Genomic DNA, 21,878 nt, shown 5'->3' with positions numbered 1-21,878 from the left:
ATGGAGACAACTAGGAGAAGTTCCTTCATTTGTTTATTTATTAACAGATATTTATTGAGTACCTACCATATATCAGGCACTGTGCTGGAAGCTGGAGGTTGATCCACAAGGGTGGATGTGGTCTCCTCCCTTAGCTGACGTTCTTATTGTCTGTTTGCCTGCCTACCTCCCCAGCCCACTCACTCCTGCCCAGAAAATGCCCTGAAATGCGTTTCTCCTTGGTACACCGCTGGGCACACTCAGCCACCAGGGGCCTCCAGTTGTTTTGCTGGGTCAGATCCGGACTGTTCAATTGCTCTTCTCTCACTTGGGCACGAGGGAGCAGATTGTCCTCTATAACACCACCCTTTAAAGTCAGGGATGCACGTCAAAATATCCTTGAGTTCGTGCAGTGCTCACTATGATCAGTGAGTTGATGAAAATTATTTTAATACTTTTTTTTTCAGTTTTAGCTCACACTAACTCTTTCTTGTGGTAATGACTTTTATAAGTTTATTATTTGCAGTATAAAACAGTGGTCCTAAATGTAGAAAAGAGGCATGAATACCAGGCCTAGGGAAACCTTTATCCTAGTCCTAGACTTTTTGCATGTGGGAATCCCTCATTTTTATTTAAAAAATCTCTTCCTGGGGCTTTGTTGTCTTTCCATACATATGGAGGGTTTGCAAGCTTCAAGACAGCCATGGCTTTCATAAGGCTAGCATGTGTGTGAGTGTGAGTGAGTGAGTGTGTGTGTGTGTGTGTGTGTGTGTGTGTGTGTGTGTGTGTGTGGTGGGGAGTGGGGGACTCTGTCTTGGTGCTTCTGGTTTTTTGCCCCTAGCACTATTGTGGACCAGCGGATTCAGAGAATGGTATACAGTGATTCTCAGTTTATTTCTTATATTAGAACTGAAAGCGTAAATAATTATCCCATAAATATGATTTAGATTTTCCCAAAAGCACACTGCATTGCCCCTGCTTCCAGTGAAACTCGCCTACCTCTTTTCTGCTTCCTCACTTCGTCTTTAAAATTTTTTGACTGCATTTTATCTCCAAATTGGCTTTTCAGTTGCAAATTCAGAGAATGTAATATGTTCTATCTTCCAGATCATTTCTAAAAATGTTAAATAAGAACAAGTTCAGAACCAATCTATTCCTTTTCTCTTAATGTTGTTTTCTAATGTTTAAAGATCCCATTCTTTTGTACATATTTCTTTACACGTACAGGTTATACTAAAAGTATACGGATAGCTATAAAATGCCCAGAACAGTGCCTGACATATTGTAGGTACTCAGTAAATAGCAATGACTGTGCCGGTTTCTCCAGGCTCTCCAGATTGTTTGGTAGTTCCTGTGTTCTTTTCAGAATTGTTAAAATGCTTATTAATTTGGATGGGAGCATGATGATGTTACATCGGCAATCTGCCAACCAACGTGATTATACGGCACATTTTTTTAAAGCTTGGTTATACGTTTTGCCAAATAATCCTCATTGAGACAGCAAAAACTTAAGTATTCTCGGTGTGATTTGTGATTTTTAATTTTGATTTCTTTGTGTTTATTTTAAAAATAGAAAGCTCAATTTTGGAATTAATCTCTTTGCTCTTCAGGTAATCTATTAGAGATTATAACATAAATATAGCATAACTTAAAATATATAAGAAAACCTTTAGAATAGGATCTTATTTATTAGAATACTAAAAAATTAGAAAATCTATTTATTTATTTTTTTTTATAAATTTATTTATTTTATTTATTTTTGGCTGTGTTGGGTCTTCGTTTCTGTGCGAGGGCTTTCTCTAGTTGCGGCGAGCGGGGGCCACTCTTCATCGCGGTGCGTGGGCCTCTCTTGTTGCGGAGCACTGGCTCCAGACGCGCAGGCTCAGTAGTTGTGGCTCACGGGCCCAGTTGCTCCGCGGCATGTGGGATCTTCCCAGACCAGGGCTCAAACCCGTGTCCCCTGCATTGGCAGGCGGATTCTCAACCACTGCGCCACCAGGGAAGCCCAGAAAATCTTTATTTTTATGAGACAAACATCATAAACTCATCAAACATTCACATAGGTTACTTTATTTGAATATATAATAATAGAAAGTAGGGAGATATGACATTTATATTCAGAGGTCAAAGACTTTTCCAAGATCACTTGTAAAGGGCAGAATTATGACTTTGACCAGGACTTCTGAACTGAATCACACCTTTATGCTTTTTTTCATTATGACTTTTTACTAAGAGAAGTTAAAAGAAACTCTTACATTCAGTAAACATTCTCCCAAACCTCCTGTGTCTATAGCACTCTATAGTAACAATGACTAGTTATAGTAATGACACATGTCCAGTGTGTGTACAAGAAAGGGTTTATGTTTTTCAATAGAGGCTGAGATGCAGAAGGCTGGGGAACGCAAAGGGTAAATTCTCAGTTAATCAGAATTTTAAATGAAGCTGGAAGCCTTGAGCAGCCAAATTTGTATCCACCTTAAGCTTCTTAAGCAGTCATGGTTGTAGACACCTTTTTCAGAATCCCCAGGTTTTTTACAGTAGAAAAAAAGAAGCACTTAAATTACCTCCCTCCTCTCTTTTTGTCCTTTGCAGTCATTAGACTAGCTTAGGGCAAGCAGTTTCTTGCATATTTCCATTCCTTGAAAACCTTCCAGTCAGCCCATCATTGAGCAGCTCTTCTCATCTTTTATTACATCCGCTGCATCTATAAACTGTACATCAGTGGAAATTTTTTTTAATAGTTTCTGTTTCGCTCCTTATTTATTATCAGGTATTCTTAGATGGAACGTTTTAAATCTGTACTTACTATGGTAAGCTGCTGTGAATACTTCCCGTGCCATATAATTAATGCCACCATCGGAGAAACTCCTTAAAATATGCGGGCACATGGCGCCTGCCCTTCCCTCTCTCCCCCCCCTTCCCTCCTCCACACACACACACACACACACACACACACACACACACACACACACACACACACACACACACACACACACACACACACACACACACACACACACACACACACACACACACACACACACACACACACGCGTGCGCAAAGCACACACCAAACTGCCATTCTCCGGCAGGCCTGTTTCTGGAGTTGGGAGATGTCAGCCTGCCGGGAGCGGGTGGGAGGAGGAGGAAGAGGTGGGGCTCTACTCTGATTAATTACCTTAGGCATTCGGGGGTGGGGCTTCCTTCAGCCATCTGCCTGAGATATGGGAGGGAGCTGGAGAAAGAAGGAGGGGGAGAGACTGCCAGAGAGGAAGAGAAAAGAAAGGAAGAAACACTAGAAAGAAAAAGGAAGGAAAACGGGATAAAGGGAGAACAATCACCCACCCTTTAAGAGCTAGACTTGGGGGGGGGAGGGGGGGGGAAAGCAAGCTGTGGAAGGTGTGCCCCAGCACGACCGCGTTGAAGTGTTCATCATCTGTTCCATTTGGTTTATGGAGAAAAAGAAAATGGTAACTCAGGTAAGATCTGTGTTTCCTCCGTGCGTTTCTTTTCTCGTTTCTGAGATCTAAATAAGATGGGGGGGGGGCATAGTCACCAGAGTTTTAATTATTATTGTCTTTTTAGAAAGGGCCAGAGTTATTGTTATCAGCTGGAAAGTGTTAGTCTGTGCCTGTTGTGAGTCCGTGTGTGTGGTGTATCCGTATCCTTTTTTCTCTCCCCTCCCTTAGCTCCATAGCAGATTCCTGTTTCCTGTACTGTGCAGCTGTAGCTCAGGAAAGACCCTGTGGGGATTTGTCTACCTCTTTGTCTTGGTTCTGAGAAGAGGGAGGGAGAGAGAGACTGCAGAGGTAGGAAGAGATTCTTGTAGACTGCCAAAAAGAGGGGAGAGGGATCGACTTCCTTTTAAGAATTGCAGAAGAATTTGTGTTATAAGGAAATCTGATTCCTGATTCGCTTTGGTTTCTCAGAATTGGCAATGGACTTGCAGTTTTGCTGCCTTTGCTCTAAATGGCTTATTAAAAATGAAGGCTAGAAAAATGTTTCATTTTCATGTCTTTGTTACTGGCAAAGACTGTTTTCCGTGAGAACATAGAAGCATCCAGGTGCAGCAGAGGCAGGTAGAGCCCTCCCTGGCAGAAGAACAAGTCTGAATATATAAATGACAATCACACGGGTATTAAAAGACATCTGAAGGAGAGGGAGTAGGAAATGGAAGACCTCTCCCTCTCTCTCTCTCCCTCTCCCTCTCTCTCTCTCTCTCCTCTCTCTCTCTCTCTCTCTCTCTCTCTCTCTCTCTCTCTCTCTCTCTCCCTTCCCCCCCGCCCCCCCCCCACCTCTCTCTCTCCCCCTGTCTTTGGTTATACCAGGCAATATCTGCATTTTAGCAAGTCATTCCTGACAAATGGAAAGGTGAATACTCTTCCCCAATTTCCCCTGGTGGTGCTATTTTTCTTCTTGGCACCCTTCTGTATGTTGCTTTTCCCTTTTTTCTTTATATGTAAGTTGAGAGGAAACGATGAGACAGTGATTTATCAATGAGAATCGTTTGCATTGTGGAACGTTCATGTCCTTTAGTCTCAGACTTAAGATCAGTTTCACTCCAGGCTTTTATGCTCTGTAGGGAAATTTCATCACTGGACAGTGCTTTCCTTTTTAAGGAGGTTGCCCCCCCCCCCCCTTTTTTTTTTTGTATTCTCTCATCTCTTTTCCTAAGTCACCACCGGAGGGCGAGAGAGTCAACTGGCTATCTGGATAGAGGCATCATTTTAGGAGCTAGAACCCTGTTCTGTTAAATGTTATATAATGCCCCGCAGTGCTGTTTGGAAGGAGGTAAAGCATTAAGGAGATTTTCCCAGCATGACCGAGAGGAAAGGGAAGTTTCAAAGAATATGTCTTTCCGTAGTAATTTTTCAGCAGATCTGAGTTTGGAGATTATTAAGAAACCCCTCCCTCTTCTGGAAAGTGGAGAAACCCTTGAAATATTTTCTCTTCCACTTCTTATCCCTTCATCATCAGCCCGATTAACTCTTTTGAAATATTGCTTTACTTTTTAAAAAAGAGAAAACATGTTTTTGGCTTCTCTTTGTTGCTTGGGAGATGATACTTCTTAAACTTGGAGCCCTCGTTCAGTTTTCATTAACTGACCATATTAGAGGGTACCAGCTCTCTTCTTTCTCAGGTATTACTGGAGCCTTTTCAACTACTTGACTTTTCATTGTATATATTTTTAAATCAGTGAAAGAGTTATCTAAACTAGGACTTCTTATAATCAGAGGTTTTCCGTGGCCTCTTGGAGCCTGTCCCCTTAGTTTCTAGAGCAGCTGAGTAAACGTGTGCAAGCCCAAGTTCGAATGCACAAGCATTTGCACACTTAATATCTTGGTCTTAATAATAAGTATTTAAGGAAACTATAATTTTAGGAATGAAGCAGAAGAGATAAATAGAAACTGGAAAAAGGGAGTTGGGGGAGGTTAAGAATTCTAATAGGTAAGTGAAAATCATTATGATTTTCTCAGTGTGTGTGAATGCTGAAGGAAACAAGGAACTCATTTTTGCCCATCCTGAATTTATACAAATGGAAAGTATAGAATGTCAGACTTGTGAATTTTCAATATTCCAGCATGTTTGTTTTTTGTATATACTTTCTATGTTAATGTAACATACATAAAATAGCAAGATAGGCCCAATCTTTATTTGTCCTATGGTTTTGGTTTGTTTTTGGTGGGGGGGTAGTTTTTGGTTTTTTGAGCCAGACGTCAAATCCCAATATTTGATAATGATCTGTCACATAAACTTTCTGAATAGAAAATTTCTGCGGTGTTCAGGGTTCAGTTATCAAAGTTAAACAGTTTATTGTGGTATTTAGTATCTTAACAAGTATATTAAGAAAAGTATTTAGATATGTTTTCATCATTTTGTCACCTAGGTTCTTTGCATCTTTGATCTTAACATTTCTATATCCCGTGGTTTCCATCGCTCACTTGGTGGAAGAAGGTGAAGGGCCTTCAGTGGATGACATTTTCATCACATTTAGATCCATATCTGTAGCTACACGGTGTACACACATTGTTACTATATATGCTCTGGTTTTATAAGGCCTGTTTTTGGTTTATAAGGCTCTGTTATTTACAATAAGTTATCAGAGTTTTGCTTTAAAAAAAAAAAGCAAATGGCAATATAATTACAGAATTCTAGTATAGTAGACAAACATGCTCATGTGACTTTTTAAAAAATAACTTTAGGTTTATCTGTCATTCCTGTATATGTTATAGGAGTATTTCACTGAGGTACTCTCTTCTTTCAGAGCATGTGAACCAAATTATTGCATCTCCTCACATCTGTGAAAATAACAATGTGGAATAAAAGGAAGGAGAAGAGATACATTCTTGTAATATGTGTCAAATTAGACAAAGTTGCAAATGACTTCAACTCCAATTAATAAGGAAAGGTTATACTATTTGTTGTTGAAAGGGAAAGTATACTAGGCAGAGAGGAAAAGATTTTACAGTGTGGACGTTAGAGAAAATTTTTGTTCTCTACTATAGCGTAAGACTGCCAGTTTCTGTGGAACACAAAGCCCTCCCTTTCTTGGACAGCTCAGTGCTTTGCTGGCATTTTCTTCAAAATCTGTTTTCCATCAGGACCAAGAGGAGGGAAGGTGTTAAGAATAAGGGAGGTTAGAAAGGGGGCTGCTGTTCCTTTAAATAGTGCAGGGAGCCCAAGTGGCAGCAGGCCACTCCGGAGTGTATTCTTTTGTAATGAATCACCAGTTCTATTGTCTGCTATCTCCACTCTTTGTAGCTGGAAGGCCGAAGTCTTTTACCTGAGCTGTGGCCGGGTCCCTATTCGTTCCAGGGTGGCTGGGAGGAGAGAAGAGGGAGGGTATTTTATGCTTTAATTAAAGACCGGTAAGAGAACAGGTATGTTTTGCTTTGTTTCATTTTCTATTATCCTTTCTGGTTTTGTTTTTGTTTTTTTGAAATGAGTTGGAGTAGGGAATCTTTTCTGTGATTTTGCTGAGCGTATCCCATTTTCTGTGCATTTTGAAAGTCCTCAGTGATTAATTTAGTCTCCATTTTGTGGCAGTGCTTTCAAGTGATTCCATTGGGTTGCCAGCCAGGTCCCCCCGAGCCCATCCCACCCTTCATCCACAGAGCTTCAGCCCACACTGTTGGCTTTGGCTCACTTCCACTTTCTGTGGGCTGCACAGGACTCTGGGAAGTTGGGGGGTAGGCGGAGATTGGGTTTGAGGCTAATTTATGTTCCTTTACAATGAACCAAAAAAAGCCTCACTTTTTCCAGAGCTTGGGTTTCTTTCTGAATTCTTCTACATTGCTCCTTATCTTCAATTATAACCATTTCCTTGCCAAGGCCAAGACTGGCGCTTGAAAAATATTGCTATTCTAAAAATTACTCAGTTCCCCTGAAAAGATACCCAGAATTCCATATAAATCTGAGCAATTTTGATTTACTAAATGGTTTTTCTTCCCAGTCACCTCCCATGCCCCAAAACACACACCTTTTTTTGGCTCCTTCCCTTTATTTTTTTCCTTTATCTTTCTTCTTAGTTTTGTAGTCGAGACTAGGAAAGCTTAGTGTTTGACAAACTGCTATTCAGGATTGTATTGCTACCGAGGACACCTCCATGTTGAAAGAGAAATGACACTCCTCACCCCTCTCAGTGGCTTAGCTCAAAGTCCTGATTGTGTTCCTCCAGTTTTTTGTTCTTCCCTGAAAATTTTCAAACTCACATCCAAAAGATCGCCATATGGGAACAATCTCATTTCTCTTTTGACTTTTGACTACTCACATTTTCACTTCTCTTCACATAATACCTTCCCTTGGTTTGTTTCTTGGGCATCTGTATGTGATTGTCATGGTAATGGTACAGCCCCACAGCCTTCGAGCATCCTTTTGGTGTACAGTTCCTCTCTGGAATCTGGCATTGTTGATATCTCGAGCATTCCCTTCTGGAATCATAATTCCTCACTTTTTTCCCCCAACATTCCAAAACCACTGTCAAATCTTTCTTAAACGTTTCTAAACAATACTTCATATGTGAAATCTAACAAACACAAATGGAATGCTCCCCTGCAGTAAATGCTTTGTTGTTTCCAATGTAGCAACTGCATTATTGGGTTTGGATGCTCAACTTCCAAGCAGAAATGTTTCAGTCTGCCATCATGATGTATCGTTTCCATTTCCCAGGTGTGCAGATGTCCCTCTATTACTAGTAGAATGATTAAGTTCAGGAAATCTTGGAGTCGAATAATTCATTAGAGGTCATTGCCAGAGTGAATCATTTACAGTGCAGGTCTGATTTTGTCACCCCTGTGCTTTAAACCTTCCATTTGTTTCCCTTCACACCCCAGTGTCCTCACTCTGGTCTCTGAGGCCCTGAGTGACCGGGAACCTGGCTTACTCTCCAGCCTTATCTCCTGCTGCCCTTCTCTTCCCATGTTCTGCTCCGGTGGGTGACACTGGCCTCTTCGCTATTCCTTCTAACACACCTTGCATCTTCCTGCTCAGAACCTTTCCTTCTGTTTTTCTTTTAGATGGAAATGCTCATCCCCCAGGCTCTCAAGAGTTCTTCTTTGACCTTCCTATCTCAACTTGAATTCCCCAATTGTTCCCTATTCCCTTAACCTGCTTTTTCTTCACTTATCACTGATATTAGTGTTTGTCATTACTCTTTATTTGCTTGTTTATTATCAGTGCTACCCCACCCCTACAAAGAATGTAAGTTCTGTGAGGCAGGGACCTTTGTCAGCAGTCTCTTGTATTCCCGGTGTCTAAAACTGTGCCTGGCATGTGGTCAAAATAATAGCTAATCAGCTAATCTTTATATATGATGTATTACTATCAGGTACTGTGCTAAGCACTTTACCTACATTAACTCATTGAATCCTCTCATCAACCCTATAATTATCCCCATGGGACAGAAGAAGAAACTGAGGCATATTACGCTTACATAATTTGCCCCAACTTATAAGCTACTAAGAGATGTTGTGGGGATTCATATCCACAGACTGGCTTGGGAATCTGTACCCTTAACCACTGTGCTCTAGTGCCCCTTGTAGGCATTACATATTCATTTAATACTTGCTGACTGTGTGAATGAATGAATATAGTTGAGACTCTCTTATTCACTTCTGGAATTTCCATCTCTGACATGTTCAAGGCTTTGACGGAATACTTGTAATAACAAGGAATTCACTATAGAATAAAACGAATTTATTTTTCTAATATTACATAATAATAATAGATAACATTATAGAGTATGTATTATGCATTAGGCACTGTCATCAGTGCCTTATGTAATTCCTTTCAGCAGCCTTATAAGTACTGTTAACGTCCATATTGAAGAACTTAGGAAACAGGGATACAGAGGGGTTAAATAACTTGGCCAAGTTGACAACATCAGGATTTAAACCCAAGGAGTTTGGCTCCAGCTTCCCTGTTCCTAACCACCACTGATAATTACTGTTATTGAAATAACCTTTTGTTCTTGCATACCACTTTGTACCAACTTTACATACAAATCACATTTACATACAAACAGTTGTTGTATTCATATCATATGTCACTTGTCAATCTCTTTTTGAGGTAGGTGGTGTTTTTCCCACCTCCCCCCCACCCCCACCCCTACGATAGACTTTGACATTCAAGAGGTCAAGCAACCTTGTAGTTCTGGGAACAGACAGGGATAGGTTCCAAATATGAGATCCATTTAATTCCAAATTTGCATACTCTTCCATTATACTACAAGCCTCATAGGTAAAGAGTTCCATTGTTGGCTGTTACAAAGTAGAAATGTTTTCCTTATGGTGAGCTAAAATCTGTTTTCATTATTGTCTTCTCATTGTTTCTAGTTCTGTCATCCAGAGTCACATGGAGTGGTTAATCTCTCTTCCTCATAAAACCCAAGTATTTGAAAATAACTGCTAAGTGTTCCCTTCAATCTTCTGTTCTCAGTACTCATCTTACCTACCTCCTTGAATTATTCCTCATAGATATGAAACCATATGGTTTCTATAGTCTTTACTGTTCTGGACTAATTATGACAATTTATATGAATGATTTATCATTTATATCCAATTACTGAGTAGTTATGAGTATTATTAGGTATCATATCTTTGTTATAAGTTTTGTTTTTTGATAGCATGTTGCGTTTACTCAGTTTTCATAGTCTATTGACCATGCAGTGTTGTCAGCAATTTATTTATTTATTTATTTATTTTTAAAATTTATTTATTTATTTATTTTTGGCTGCGTTGGGTCTTCGTTGCTGTGCGTGGGCTTTCTCTAGTTGTGGCGAGCGGGGGCTACTCTTCGTTGTGGTACACAGGCTTCTCATTGCTGTGGCTTCTCTTGTTGCAGAGCACGGACTCTAGGGCGCATGGGCTTCAGTAGTTATGGCGCATGGGCTTAGTTGCTCCACAGCATGTGGGATCTTCCCGGACCAGGGCTCGAACCCATGTCTCCTGCATTGGCAGGCGGATTCTTAACCACTACGCCACTAGGGAAGCCCTTGTCAGCAATTTATAACTTCAAAATAAGAGTATATTACCCTCAACTCTTAAGTAGAATATTGTTTTTCTTCTCCATTTTAAAGCATGCTGTCAGCTGATTGGCAAGAATCTACTTGCCTTCTAACTTTCCTAGGTCTTGCCCAGATCCCTGAAAGGTTACTAACACTGAAATTTTCACTTTTTAAACTTATTTTTTAGAAATACTGTTTTGAAGATGCCAGTTGGACCAACAGATGATATATTAAAAAACAGCAAAAGTAAATTTGATCACCTCTCTTGAGATGTTGAAATTGTATCAAAAAAGAGTGTTGAAGAGCCCAAATTGGGAATTATAGAGTCTTTTAAATCAGTAGCAATAGTAAATCATGATCTTATTTTTCTATTGAGAATAGAAGTAAAACACAGCCAAAAAATAAATTAAACCCTTGAAAAATATTCTGATTTAACAATCCATATTATAAATCAAATACCTTAGAAATAGCCTTAGATTAGCTTACTTTGGCATATTATTCTTTTCATCATTCCTCTTGAATTTTTTCAAAGGGCTATCAGTTTCAGAATATTAGAATAACATTTCTTATTTAATTAATGGTCCAGGAAATAAGTATAGCTAGACTGCTGTTAACAGAAGGAAATACAGTTTTAAAAATTATAACTTGAAATCATATAACTGGAGATATTTAATTCATTTAGAACTGCAGGATAAAGTTCTGCAAGCAAAGTTTGATATTTCATATATAAAGGAATAGTTAAGAAAATATGGAAATGGAAATCAATAATTACGTTATGAAATTAAAAAATAATACTTTTATATCCACAAATAATGTAACTAGTCTTTTATCGAATATTGTATGAGATTTCTTATAAGAACTTCTGAACAGATAAGCTGAGACTTAATTGAAGGAGATGAGATTTTGAAAGACTCCTAACTTAGAGCAGAAATCCATAAACTTTTTCCATTAATGACTAGATAGTAAATATTTTTGGCTTTGCAAGCCACGCTGTCTCCGTTATAACTGTTCAGTTCTGCTGTTGTAACAAGAAAGTAGTCATCGATGATACATAAGTGAATGGGTGTGGCTATGTTCTAGTTAAACTTTATTTTGTTTTAACATCTTTGTTGGAGTATAATTGCTTTACAATGGTGTGTTAGTTTCTGCTGTGTAACAGAGGGAATCAGCTGTACATATACATGTATCCCCATACCTCCTCCCTCTTGCGTCTCCCTCCCACCCTCCCTATCCCACCCCTCTAGGTGGTCACAAAGCACCGAGCTGATCTCCCTGTGCTATGCGGCTGCTTTCCACTAGCTATCTATTTTACGTTTGGCAGTATATATGAGTCCATGCCACTCTCTCACTTCATTAGTTAAACTTTATAAACACTGAAATTTTAATTTCATATTACTTCCATGTGTCACAAAATATTCTTCTTTTGAATTTTTTCAACTATTTGAAAATGTAAAAACCACACTTAGCTTTCAGGTTGTACAAAAACAGGTGGTGGGCCAGCTTTGGACCAAAGCCATAGTTTGCCATCCCCTGATTCAGAAGGATGCAGTCCTCCCTGGTTTTTAGTAGAAGGAAGGTTTTCCCATATAGCTTGATGACAGGGGCACAGTTTCTAGCAGCTTTGATGGGTCATCTTGGATCCCCGTTAGGTTGAAACCCCGACTTGCTCTCTCATTTTTCCTCCCAGAAAATTTGAAGATTCTTTTCCTTTCCTCACTTGCTTTCTCCCTCCACTCTACCCCCAAATCTGAACCACTTGAAATTCCACAAATATGCCATATTTTGTACCGTACTGCTTTTCATGTATTTCTTCATATATTATTTTTCATGTATTATTACTTTGGGCCAGAATACCTCTTTCTCCCACATGAATAATTTCTTGCCTTAAAGATTTAGCTTAGACTTCACTAACTTCAGAAAGCTTGCCCTGTCTCATAGAGTTGTCCCTTTTTTGTGCTTCCTTGGCATTGTATATGTACTGTTTTCTTAGTCCATAGTATGTATTACTGTAATTGTGAATACATTTGTCTGTTTTTTCCATCAGACTGTAGTTTCTTTCAGGATTGGGACTATATTGCCAGTGTTTATTATTGTATCTGGTTCAACTTAGTTTGTAATAATACTTCTTGATTGAATTAATGAACTTTAACTTGTTAATTCATGACACGTGCAAAACCAGAAGAGTTAAATTGGGTAGTCACATATATTCTAGTGCTTATTACTTAAATCAAGTAATACTTAAAATATAATGTCATTTTGGAAATGGATGCTTTATTTGGTTAGAAGAAAGGAGGATTTTAGAGCAAAGAGCTATTTGGGGAACACACAAATCTCTTGTAGATGTTCCAGTGGAAGGCTACATATATCCAGAAGATAGAATGTGGGTAAGTGGCGTAGGAGCTCTGGCCTTCTGAGAAGTCAAGAAAGAGGGAAGAAGAGAGAGTATGACTCCAACAAGGGTGGAAGGGCAAAGAAAGTGAATGAAAAGGTAACAGTGAAATTTTCGGGACTGGCAACCCATAATAAGTATACCAAATGTGGTATATTGGCTACAAGCCATCCCCCTCTCTCCTTTTCCTTCCACTCAAGATGACCAGGAGTAGATTCTTTTTAAAAGTTGTCAGCAGGGGGTGTGGGGGTGGTGGGCGGGGGAGGGATAAAATTGGTAGTTTGGGATTAGCAGATAGATACACACTACCATATGTAAAACAGATAAACAGCAAGGACCTGCTGTATAGTACAGGGAACTCTACTCAACATCTTGTAATCTGTAATGGAAAAGAATCTGAAAAAGAATATATATAAGACTGGATCACTGTGCTATACACCTGAAACTAACACAACATTGTAAATCACATATATTTCAATTTTTAAAGAAGCTGTCAACACCGATACATATTAGACCATAATCATTCCATGTCATTTTCAAAGCTTGCTGTTCATTGCTAAGACTAAAGTCTTTTTTACTCTCTGTGTATTTCCTTTAGGTAGTTTCTATTGTGGTGTTATTAAGTGTGTACTGATCTTTTCTTCCTTCTGCAGTGTCTAATCTGTCATTAGTCCAATCCAATTTTTTTAAGCTCAGACAATACAGTTTTTTTTGTTGTTGTTTTTTATTTTTGTTTTTTTTTTAATTTTTGGCTGCATTGGGTCTTCGTTGCTGTGCACAGGCTTTCTCTAGTTGCAGCGCACGGGGGCTACTCTCCGTTGCAGTGCGCGGTCTTCTCATTGCGGTGGCTTCTCTTGCTGCGGAGCACGGGCTCAAGGCACACGGGCTTCAGCAGTTGTGGTGCATGGACTTAGTTGCTCCGCCGCATGTGGGATCGTCCCGGACTAGGGCTCGAACCTGTGTCCCTTGCATTGGCAGGCGGATTCTTAACCACTGTGCCACCAGGGAAGTTTGACAATATAGTTTTCATCTCTAGAATTTTGATGCGGATCTTTTTTATATCTCTTAACATGCTTTTACATACAGTTTTTTTGAACATATGGAATACAGATGTTTTAATGTCCTTGTCTGCTAATTCTAACATCTACATTCATTCTGGATCAGTTGCAATTGATTGATTTTTCTCATCATTATGGGCTGTCTTTTTCTGCTTCTTTGAATGCCTCGTAATTTTTGAATGGATGCCAGACACTGTGAATTTTACCCTGTTGTATGCTAGATGTTTTTTTTTTTTTTTTTTCCTGTAAATATTCTTGAGCTTTGTCTACAACACAGCTGAGTTTCTTAGAAATAGTTTAATTCTTTCAGGACTTATTTTTAAGTTTTGTTAGATAGGACCAGAGCTGTGTTTAGTCTCCGGTTAATTTTTCCTCACTATTGAGGCAAGACTCTTCTTAGTACTGTAACTGATGCTTTTTAAATGGTCAGATTTTCCACTCTTGTTTTTGGGAACAGGCTTTATTCCTGACACTGTGTGAGTTCCTAACACTATTCTCTTCAGCTCTTTCTCACATATTATGCAAGTAGTTTCTCACATACTCTTATTATTTAACTGAGTACTTGAGGGGAACCCTCTGTAGATCTTCAGAGTTCTCTCTATGCAGCTGTCTCTCCTGTGGTGCTCTCCCCTGTGACCTCTAGCTGTCTTGGCTTCCCTGGACTTGACGCTTTATCTCCTCAACTCATGAAGACCACCAGGCTCTGCCTGGTTTCTTCTCTGTGCCACAGTCTGGAAACTTTCTAAAAACTCACCTTGGTTTTTCCCATCTCAGGAATCACTGTCCTTCTATGCCTACTGTACAGTGCCTTGAGTGCTATTATTTCATGTATTTTGTTCTGTTTTTTAGTTGTTTGAGGTGGCAAAATAAATCTGGTCCTAGTTACTCCATCCTGATTGGAAGCAGTTATGCAGACGTTATCTGGATCTGGAACCAAATTCTTAAGTGTTGAATGAGATCCGGCGGTGGAATAATTTCAGAGAGAGTCTAGGACTGATCTAATCAAAGGCAAAAATAGTTCTTTAACAAAAATACATGGACAAGATCACAGGAAAAATAGGGTTTCTCTGTTTTTGTAGTTGAGCATGATTTGTGGTCTGTTGCAGAAAAGGAGAAAGATCCTTTTCTCCTGTGGGTTACCTATCATTGCAATTCTAACACAGTAGGGAGGGAGAAAAGTCAAAGTACCACCTGCTCACTTCACCAGTGTAGAAGTTAGGGGGCACTTTGGATGAGCATTGATCTAAAATGTATGAAACTTTAGAGAGCCTTTGGTAAGCAACATTTAGACTTTCAGCCATTGTTATTTAAATGGTTTTCAGGTTATCTAGACATTTCAGTGGGTAAGGGCGCTATGTAACTAAACATGTACATACTAGAGAAAGTGGGTGTCATGACGCTGTTTGGAGCTTTCTTAAGTTGAAATGGTTGCCTGTTATTTGCTAGTGTAGCAACTGTGAACAGAAGTTCAGCCAAATATATTCTTTAAAGTTTTCTCTCTTGAGGAACCAGGAGACATTTTTGAAAAACTGGGAATGTGTGTGTTTTGTTTGGGTAAATTTCACTTAGCCTATGTTTTTTTATAAAGCCTGTAGTACAAAGAATGTGGAACCCCTCCACCCCATGTTGGTATTGATGTTACTGTTTGTGTAAAAAAGAACTTGAAGAACTTTAAAGTTATAACTCAACTATTAGGTTTATATTGTGGACTATATATACTTTTCCCCCTTGTTCCTTCTTCCTTCACAATAGGTAGTTATTATCTCTACTGCTTTTTTTTTTAGCAAAGAGTTTTGTATGCATGATCTCACTTAATTCTTGTAGGTACCCCATTAGGTAGCTGTCCTTCTCATTTTACAAATAAAAATATTGAGGCATTGAGAGGTTAAGTAACTTGTCCACAGGCACACAACTGTACATGGCAAAACCTGGGTTTGAACCCACACTTAGCTTATTCCAAAATTTATGCTATTTCTACCCTTTTTTAATGATAGCCATTATATTAAGTATAGTGTGAAAGATATCAGCCTTAATATTTATTTAACTCTTTCTTTACATAAGAAAAATCTCTGTAACTCACCTTTAGCCAGAACCTTGAGAAATGTCTGCTGATTTTCTTGGAGCCTTAGGTTCCTCTGGGATAAGTGCAGAATTGATCAATTTGACTATTCTATACATAACTTTTATTTCCTGAAGTTTTATCTCAGCACAGAGCTTTTACAGTTTGATGGTTTAGTATTTCATATGGGAGCATTTATGCAGGGTAAGAGAGAAATCAAAGCATTGGCTCATTTGAGCAGCTCTTAGCCACTTTGGGCAAGGGAACAGATAAGCTGTTTAATGGCACTTTGTTACAGAAGAAAACACAGTTTCACATGGTAATATACCTAATGTTTCTTCTTTTTTACTATATTCTGTCCCTTGGGTAAGGCCTCTTTATCACAGAATCAGATTCTTAGAGCTGTAATGAACTTTGTTTTACAAATCAGGGTATAGAACCCAAGAGGAAGTGAGTTGTCCAAGGTCGTACAGCAGAATACGGCAGAACTGGAGCTAGTTCTCCATCTGATATTCTTTGTACTGTCAGAACATCTTAGAAAGTCCAGACTTTTAAATAAGATGTTTAGTCTATACAGGCTAAAATATCAAACCCTTACGCTCCCCATTCCTAAAGGGGAAAATATTAAAATGAGTAAAAAGTTAAACTCATATATCATGGGCATTCTTTGCTGGAAAATTATTCTTGAATGAAGCTGGATAGTCTAGTTGATATGATAATGAAGTTCTAAATGAGAAAGATTATAACTAAGAAGAAATAAATACGCCCTTTGATTTTTTTTTTTTTTTTAAGTATGCTTGAAGATTTTCTGTTTTTATTTGGTTATTGAGCATTTGACTTGGCTTGAAAAGATAGGAAATGTGAAATGAAATCCGGGAATGTTTTCATTACCAAGCAACCATTGAAGTATATAGACAGCTGCTTTTTGGTGCTCTTAGGAACTGATTTTAGGTCTCCGCTCTCAGTTTTCTGCATGCCACCTTTCTTAAGTTGCATCATATCCTCCCTTATTCTGAGATAGGTTTTCCTGGTTAGTAGTAGTGACAGTTTCTTTATGATAGCTTTTTTCATGACTTCTCCCAACATAGGAGTCTAATTGCTTTTCTAGGTTTATTTGTCTCATTTTGATAAAGGATTAAATATTGCAGCCACTAGTTTATATTTCATTGCTATTCCTGAGGGGTCAGAGTCTGTGGCTTCCCTTATTGATCTATATGTTAGAGATCAATAGGGTGACAGGAAATGTTTTCCTTCCTTTAGACTGCGTTCCGATCTTGACCACTATTACATTTGTGAAGAAGGAGGGAGATGAAGAGTTAGGCATTCTAATTGGTAAATACTTGATTTTTGTTTTGTTTTATTTTCTGAGAGTGATTAGACCCTTGAAAGTCTTGTTTTGTCAGGACTTAGAATAATGTTTAGCACATAGTGCTGGGTGTACTTGTACATGGCACTTGGGCTATGACTCGAAGTACACATTTAGTTCTGACCTTCTTTGGGTTTCTTTACTTCCTGTAATCTAAATGTATCTAATTTACTAAAGCATAAGTACAAAGGCTGTTTCTAGAATTGTAGTAAATACTTTTCATCTTCCTTTAAGCTTCTCTAATTTGCTTTTAATAAGCCTTAGTGTTGTTGAAGGGTTATTTTAAAGAAACATAGAAGTTCATTAATACATGTCCTTTCTCAAAATGAAAAAGGAACCTGGAATTCTGGAATTTACTTATGGTTGAAATCTTTTCCAGAAAATACATTATAACTTCTGGGTCAGGATGATAGATAATTTTACTTGCCTTCTATCTCTTGTAAGACTCCACTGAAATAACAATATAGAAGTACAAAAAGAAATAAACCAGGAACAGCAAATAGAAAAGGGTGAAGAGTGATGTTACTAGTAAACAAGAGAGTTAAACAAATTTCTGGAAAAGATAAAGCAAATGGGAACCAATTGATGGATGAATTGGAGGAGAAGCTAAAGCCTGCCAGTTAGTACCAGGAGGCTGTGAGTGGCGTGGAAGCTGGTCTGCCCAGCAGGAACCCCAAGAGGCTCCAGGTTCAGAGCAGGAGTAAAGAAGGGGTGGAAAACAGGGATTTCCTGTGCATTATGTAGAGGATGATTCAACTACTTGGCATTGCTGTAGCCTTTCCAGCCCCTTCCCAGTGGAAGTAGCCAGCCCCAGCATTTACTATGCTGCCTCTTTTCTCCAGCATTAAAAAAAGGAAAAACAAAAACCCCAGATTGTTTGACTCCAAATAAGTTGATCAGAATATTTGGGGAAATTTAATTCTTTTTGTATTAGATATTGGCACCCCTTCCTTTAATCTGATATTCGGAGGATAGGAGGTCATTCCACACTCTCCTAGTAGCACACACTAAAACGAAGCCCGCCCGCTGCCATGCTCTTCCTTATCTCATACTGAGTTCCCAGTTAGAATTTTAATTCCAGGAAGAGACCTAATAAGAGAACAGATTTCCTTATATGATAGAGGAAATCCACACCAGCTAACCAAGTCCTTATACCTGGGTCACCAGTGCATGAGGATCCTTAGTCATATGAGAGGAACTTTCAGCACGAAAGAGAAGAGAAGAAACAAAAAGAAAACCTGACCCTAGGGGAAACAGATAATCCAGGGAACAGAGGAAGATTTAAAGAAGCATTCTAACTAATGTAGTCAGATTAAAGAACAGAATGCGTTCATAAAACCGGTTCTGGGTGTAATGAGAAGGGAACAATTTGAGAATGAAAAAGAGCGTGAGAGATTAAGAATATGATAGTCAAAAGAAAACATGCCATAGAAGGAAAGAAAGTAGAGTTAAAGGTATCTCCCAAAATGCAGAGCTTTAAGACGCGAAGATGGAAAATACAAGAGATGAGTCTCAGATGATTTCCTTAGCCCATGTTCCCTAGAAAATAGAGCCTGAGACAATACTTTATTGGGGAGTACGATCTCAGGAAAGCAGGGGGAGGAAGGGGGAGTGAGAACAAGGAAGAAAGGTCGGCCAGAGCTTTGTAAAAGACGTTGCTGATGACTTAGTTTCAGTAGAAGTCTTCAGAGAGGTTGTAGAGACTGCTGCTCCTCTGCCCAGTCCATTGGAAGGAAATGTGGAGATGTTTTTTATCTACTGGTTTCCTCTCATCTCCTGCTCCTCTTCCGTTTGCTCAAAGTTTGCCGTACAAACGGTTAACGCACCTGACCTTTTCAGTGGCCTCATGGGGAGGCCAAGTCCTATGTTCTGTGCACAGATCTGCAGATTGACGTGACATCTAAGTCTGGAGAGGTGAGGAGTCAGTAACCCCTAAGGTAGCCTCCAGCCTTGGAGCCTCTGCCTTTTAAGAAACCATTAAAAGAGGGCCACTCCCAAGAGGGCTGATGAAAGGAAGGAGAGGTAGGAGGCTGCCATTTTCTATCATAAGCTCTTCTGTACCCATTCAGTTTGCTATTAGTACATGTACTAATTTCATAAAAATAAAAATTAACTTTAAGAGTGGAAAATAGATTACCCAAAACACCCTGGAAATAAATGTCAAAGATCTTTTAGAATGCATTTGGGGGAAAAATGAATTTCAAATATTGAAAGATAAAATCTAATCAGTAGTTTAGAGGTCCTCTATCCCCCCAACCTGATACTCCCTGCACACTTTTTGCTCAGTTTCTCTCCATACCACACCTTCTGTTTCTTGTGTTGCTTGCCTGTTTATTATCCGCCTCTCCCTACTAGAATGTAAACTCCATAAGGGCAGGAACTTTGTTTTTTTAATCACTGTTATGTCCCCAGCACCTAGAACAAAGTATCGAATAATGCGTGGTAAGTACTTAATAAATATTTGATGGCAAGAATTGAAGTCGAATAGATGAAGTATGCAAGGGGCATGACTTCCATACAGAGGTATTTGGACTTGACCTGTAGGCATTGAGGAATGTAGGATTTTAAGAAGAGAATTAATTAGCAATATCTGATTTAGGTTTTATTTTAGAAAGCTCATTCTGGCAGCTGCTTGGAAAATTCATTAGGTTGAGGTTAAGTTAGAAGAAAGGAGAACTATTAAAAGAAAGGTTCTTGGGTTAAACTGGGTGAGAGTTGATGAGAGCAGAGACTCTCATTTCTCTTTTCATTTCCCACAGTACATAACTTGGACTCTCACATGTAGCCTTTCAATTAATATATATATATATATATATATATATATATATATATATATATATATATATATATATATATTTAATAGTAAATATTTGTGAATGGTTATATTGTAGTGAGCTTTCAGCAGAGTTCCTAAAGCTATTGAGGGAAAGGTCCCTATCGTTTTTACAGACTGCTTCAGAAGCAGATATTCAACTACCTGGTTAATTCAATTTAGCATGTATTTTCTAAAGATCAATTACAGTGCGCTTATCATTTGATGAGGAAGCTACAATAAAGAAGTATATGATTCAGTCCCTGATCTACTTAGGGGCTTTACTTGTGAAACGAATAGAGGAAATGTAAACCATCATGTTAACTGTGGTTGCAGACAAAATGCCGTTTTGTCCTGGGAAGGGTATAGGGAAAAATTTTGTCTGTTACTATATATATATATATATATCATACGAATTGCTCATTTTAAAGTAGACTATAATAGAGAATACCCAATGCAAAAATCTATAAAGAATGATTAGATATTTTATTATTCAGGGCACACTACAAAATCTTGCTAATGTTTTATTATGAACCTGAGTTGTGGCTATTTTCAAGGATATTCCAGTTTAACATCTAGAGAAGATGCAAACTTAATTGCCCATGAAGACACAATAAAGAGTAAATTAATTTAAATTGTAGTGAAAAGTTTGGTTGAGAAAAAGAATAATCATCCACGCATTGTATAAATCACCAATTACATTGACTAGAATAGACAGCCAACCATTAATTGTGTGTAAGGGCCTTCCGTTTCCAAGGAAGCAGGTAGCTGACCCGGAGTATCTCTTGTGGTCTCTTGTTGCCGGTGGAAGACAAAATTCATGGGATGTTTGAGGTTCTAAATACTGCTTTAAGGAGATCTGGAGGAAAGAGCTCTTAAAAGGTTGGAGACATTAAGACTATTACAGGGTTTGTCATTTTTAACCTAATAGACTATTGGGTTTGAATGACTTTGTTCTGAAATATTTATTTTTCTGTTTAAATATTTATTGCTTTGAGATGGCAGAACTCAGCCTCAGGGGAGAGGTCAGGCTGGCTTTTCTCTCGAGTAATTTGAAAGAGATGTGTGTGTGTGTGTGTGTATTTTTAAGACAAGTGATTTGGTAGTATGTCTGCAATATTCTTGTTGGCCAAGACGTACCTTCCGTAGTATTGTACTAGTACCAGATCCTGTAATTGATTTTTAGTCTAAGCATGAAGGTAAAGTATATTGTATTTCCTGTTTCATTTTTATTTATCATCTGTTTGCAAGAGCTCAAAATTGCTCTCAGTCCCCTCCTACACTCCATCTCCCCTTCATGTGGCTGTAGCACTCTCAAAACTTTGTGTCCTTGTCCCTCAGTTATACCCACTCTAAAAGAAGGACCCATTGTCAGGCTTGCATTTCAGTAGGTTTGTGTTAAAAAAACAAACAAATACTGGTGTTTATTCTCTTATCTGCGGGTTCCATATAAGGTAATTCTCTACTTTCAGGTAATCTACATTTATGGCCACTATTACCTTCTTCAGATAGCTTACTCTCTCCCTAGTCTCTTCCCTTCTTCTAGAGGTGTAGATGCTTCTGGGTATTTTCTGGAGGCACCTGCCACCGCCATAATTCTCTCCCATTCTGCCCAGCCAAAGCCACTAAAGCAGTGTTTCTCAGCGTGATACCCAAACCACCTACTGGAGTCGTGAGTAGTACCAGGCTCCTACTCCAATGCACTGAAACA

At 38.7% G+C, this 21,878-nt stretch overlaps 1 protein-coding gene across 10 annotated transcripts in view; it reads left to right on the top strand.

Moving 5' to 3' along the window:
- The window catches only part of RBFOX2 (RNA binding fox-1 homolog 2), a 274,079-nt gene that overhangs the window by 169,677 nt on the left and 82,524 nt on the right, over positions 1–21,878 (top strand). Inside the window, exon 1 of one of the 10 annotated variants that reach the window (XM_068561297.1) lies at positions 3,211–3,458. The exons of 8 other annotated variants lie outside the window; for them this stretch is intronic. In XM_068561297.1, the coding sequence (XP_068417398.1) occupies positions 3,432–3,458 (27 nt within the window). In that variant the 5' untranslated portion in view covers positions 3,211–3,431. Of the gene's footprint in view, positions 1–3,210; positions 3,459–6,769; positions 6,861–21,878 lie in introns of those variants that run through there. One more of the 10 variants, XM_068561298.1, reaches the window with a different exon arrangement.

This window comes from Eschrichtius robustus, chromosome 13 (genome assembly GCF_028021215.1).
Source record: "Eschrichtius robustus isolate mEscRob2 chromosome 13, mEscRob2.pri, whole genome shotgun sequence".
Taxonomy (NCBI): domain Eukaryota; kingdom Metazoa; phylum Chordata; class Mammalia; order Artiodactyla; family Eschrichtiidae; genus Eschrichtius; species Eschrichtius robustus.
The sequence above is the reverse complement of the archived record's forward strand: the minus strand, read 5'-3'. Positions and strand labels throughout refer to the sequence as shown.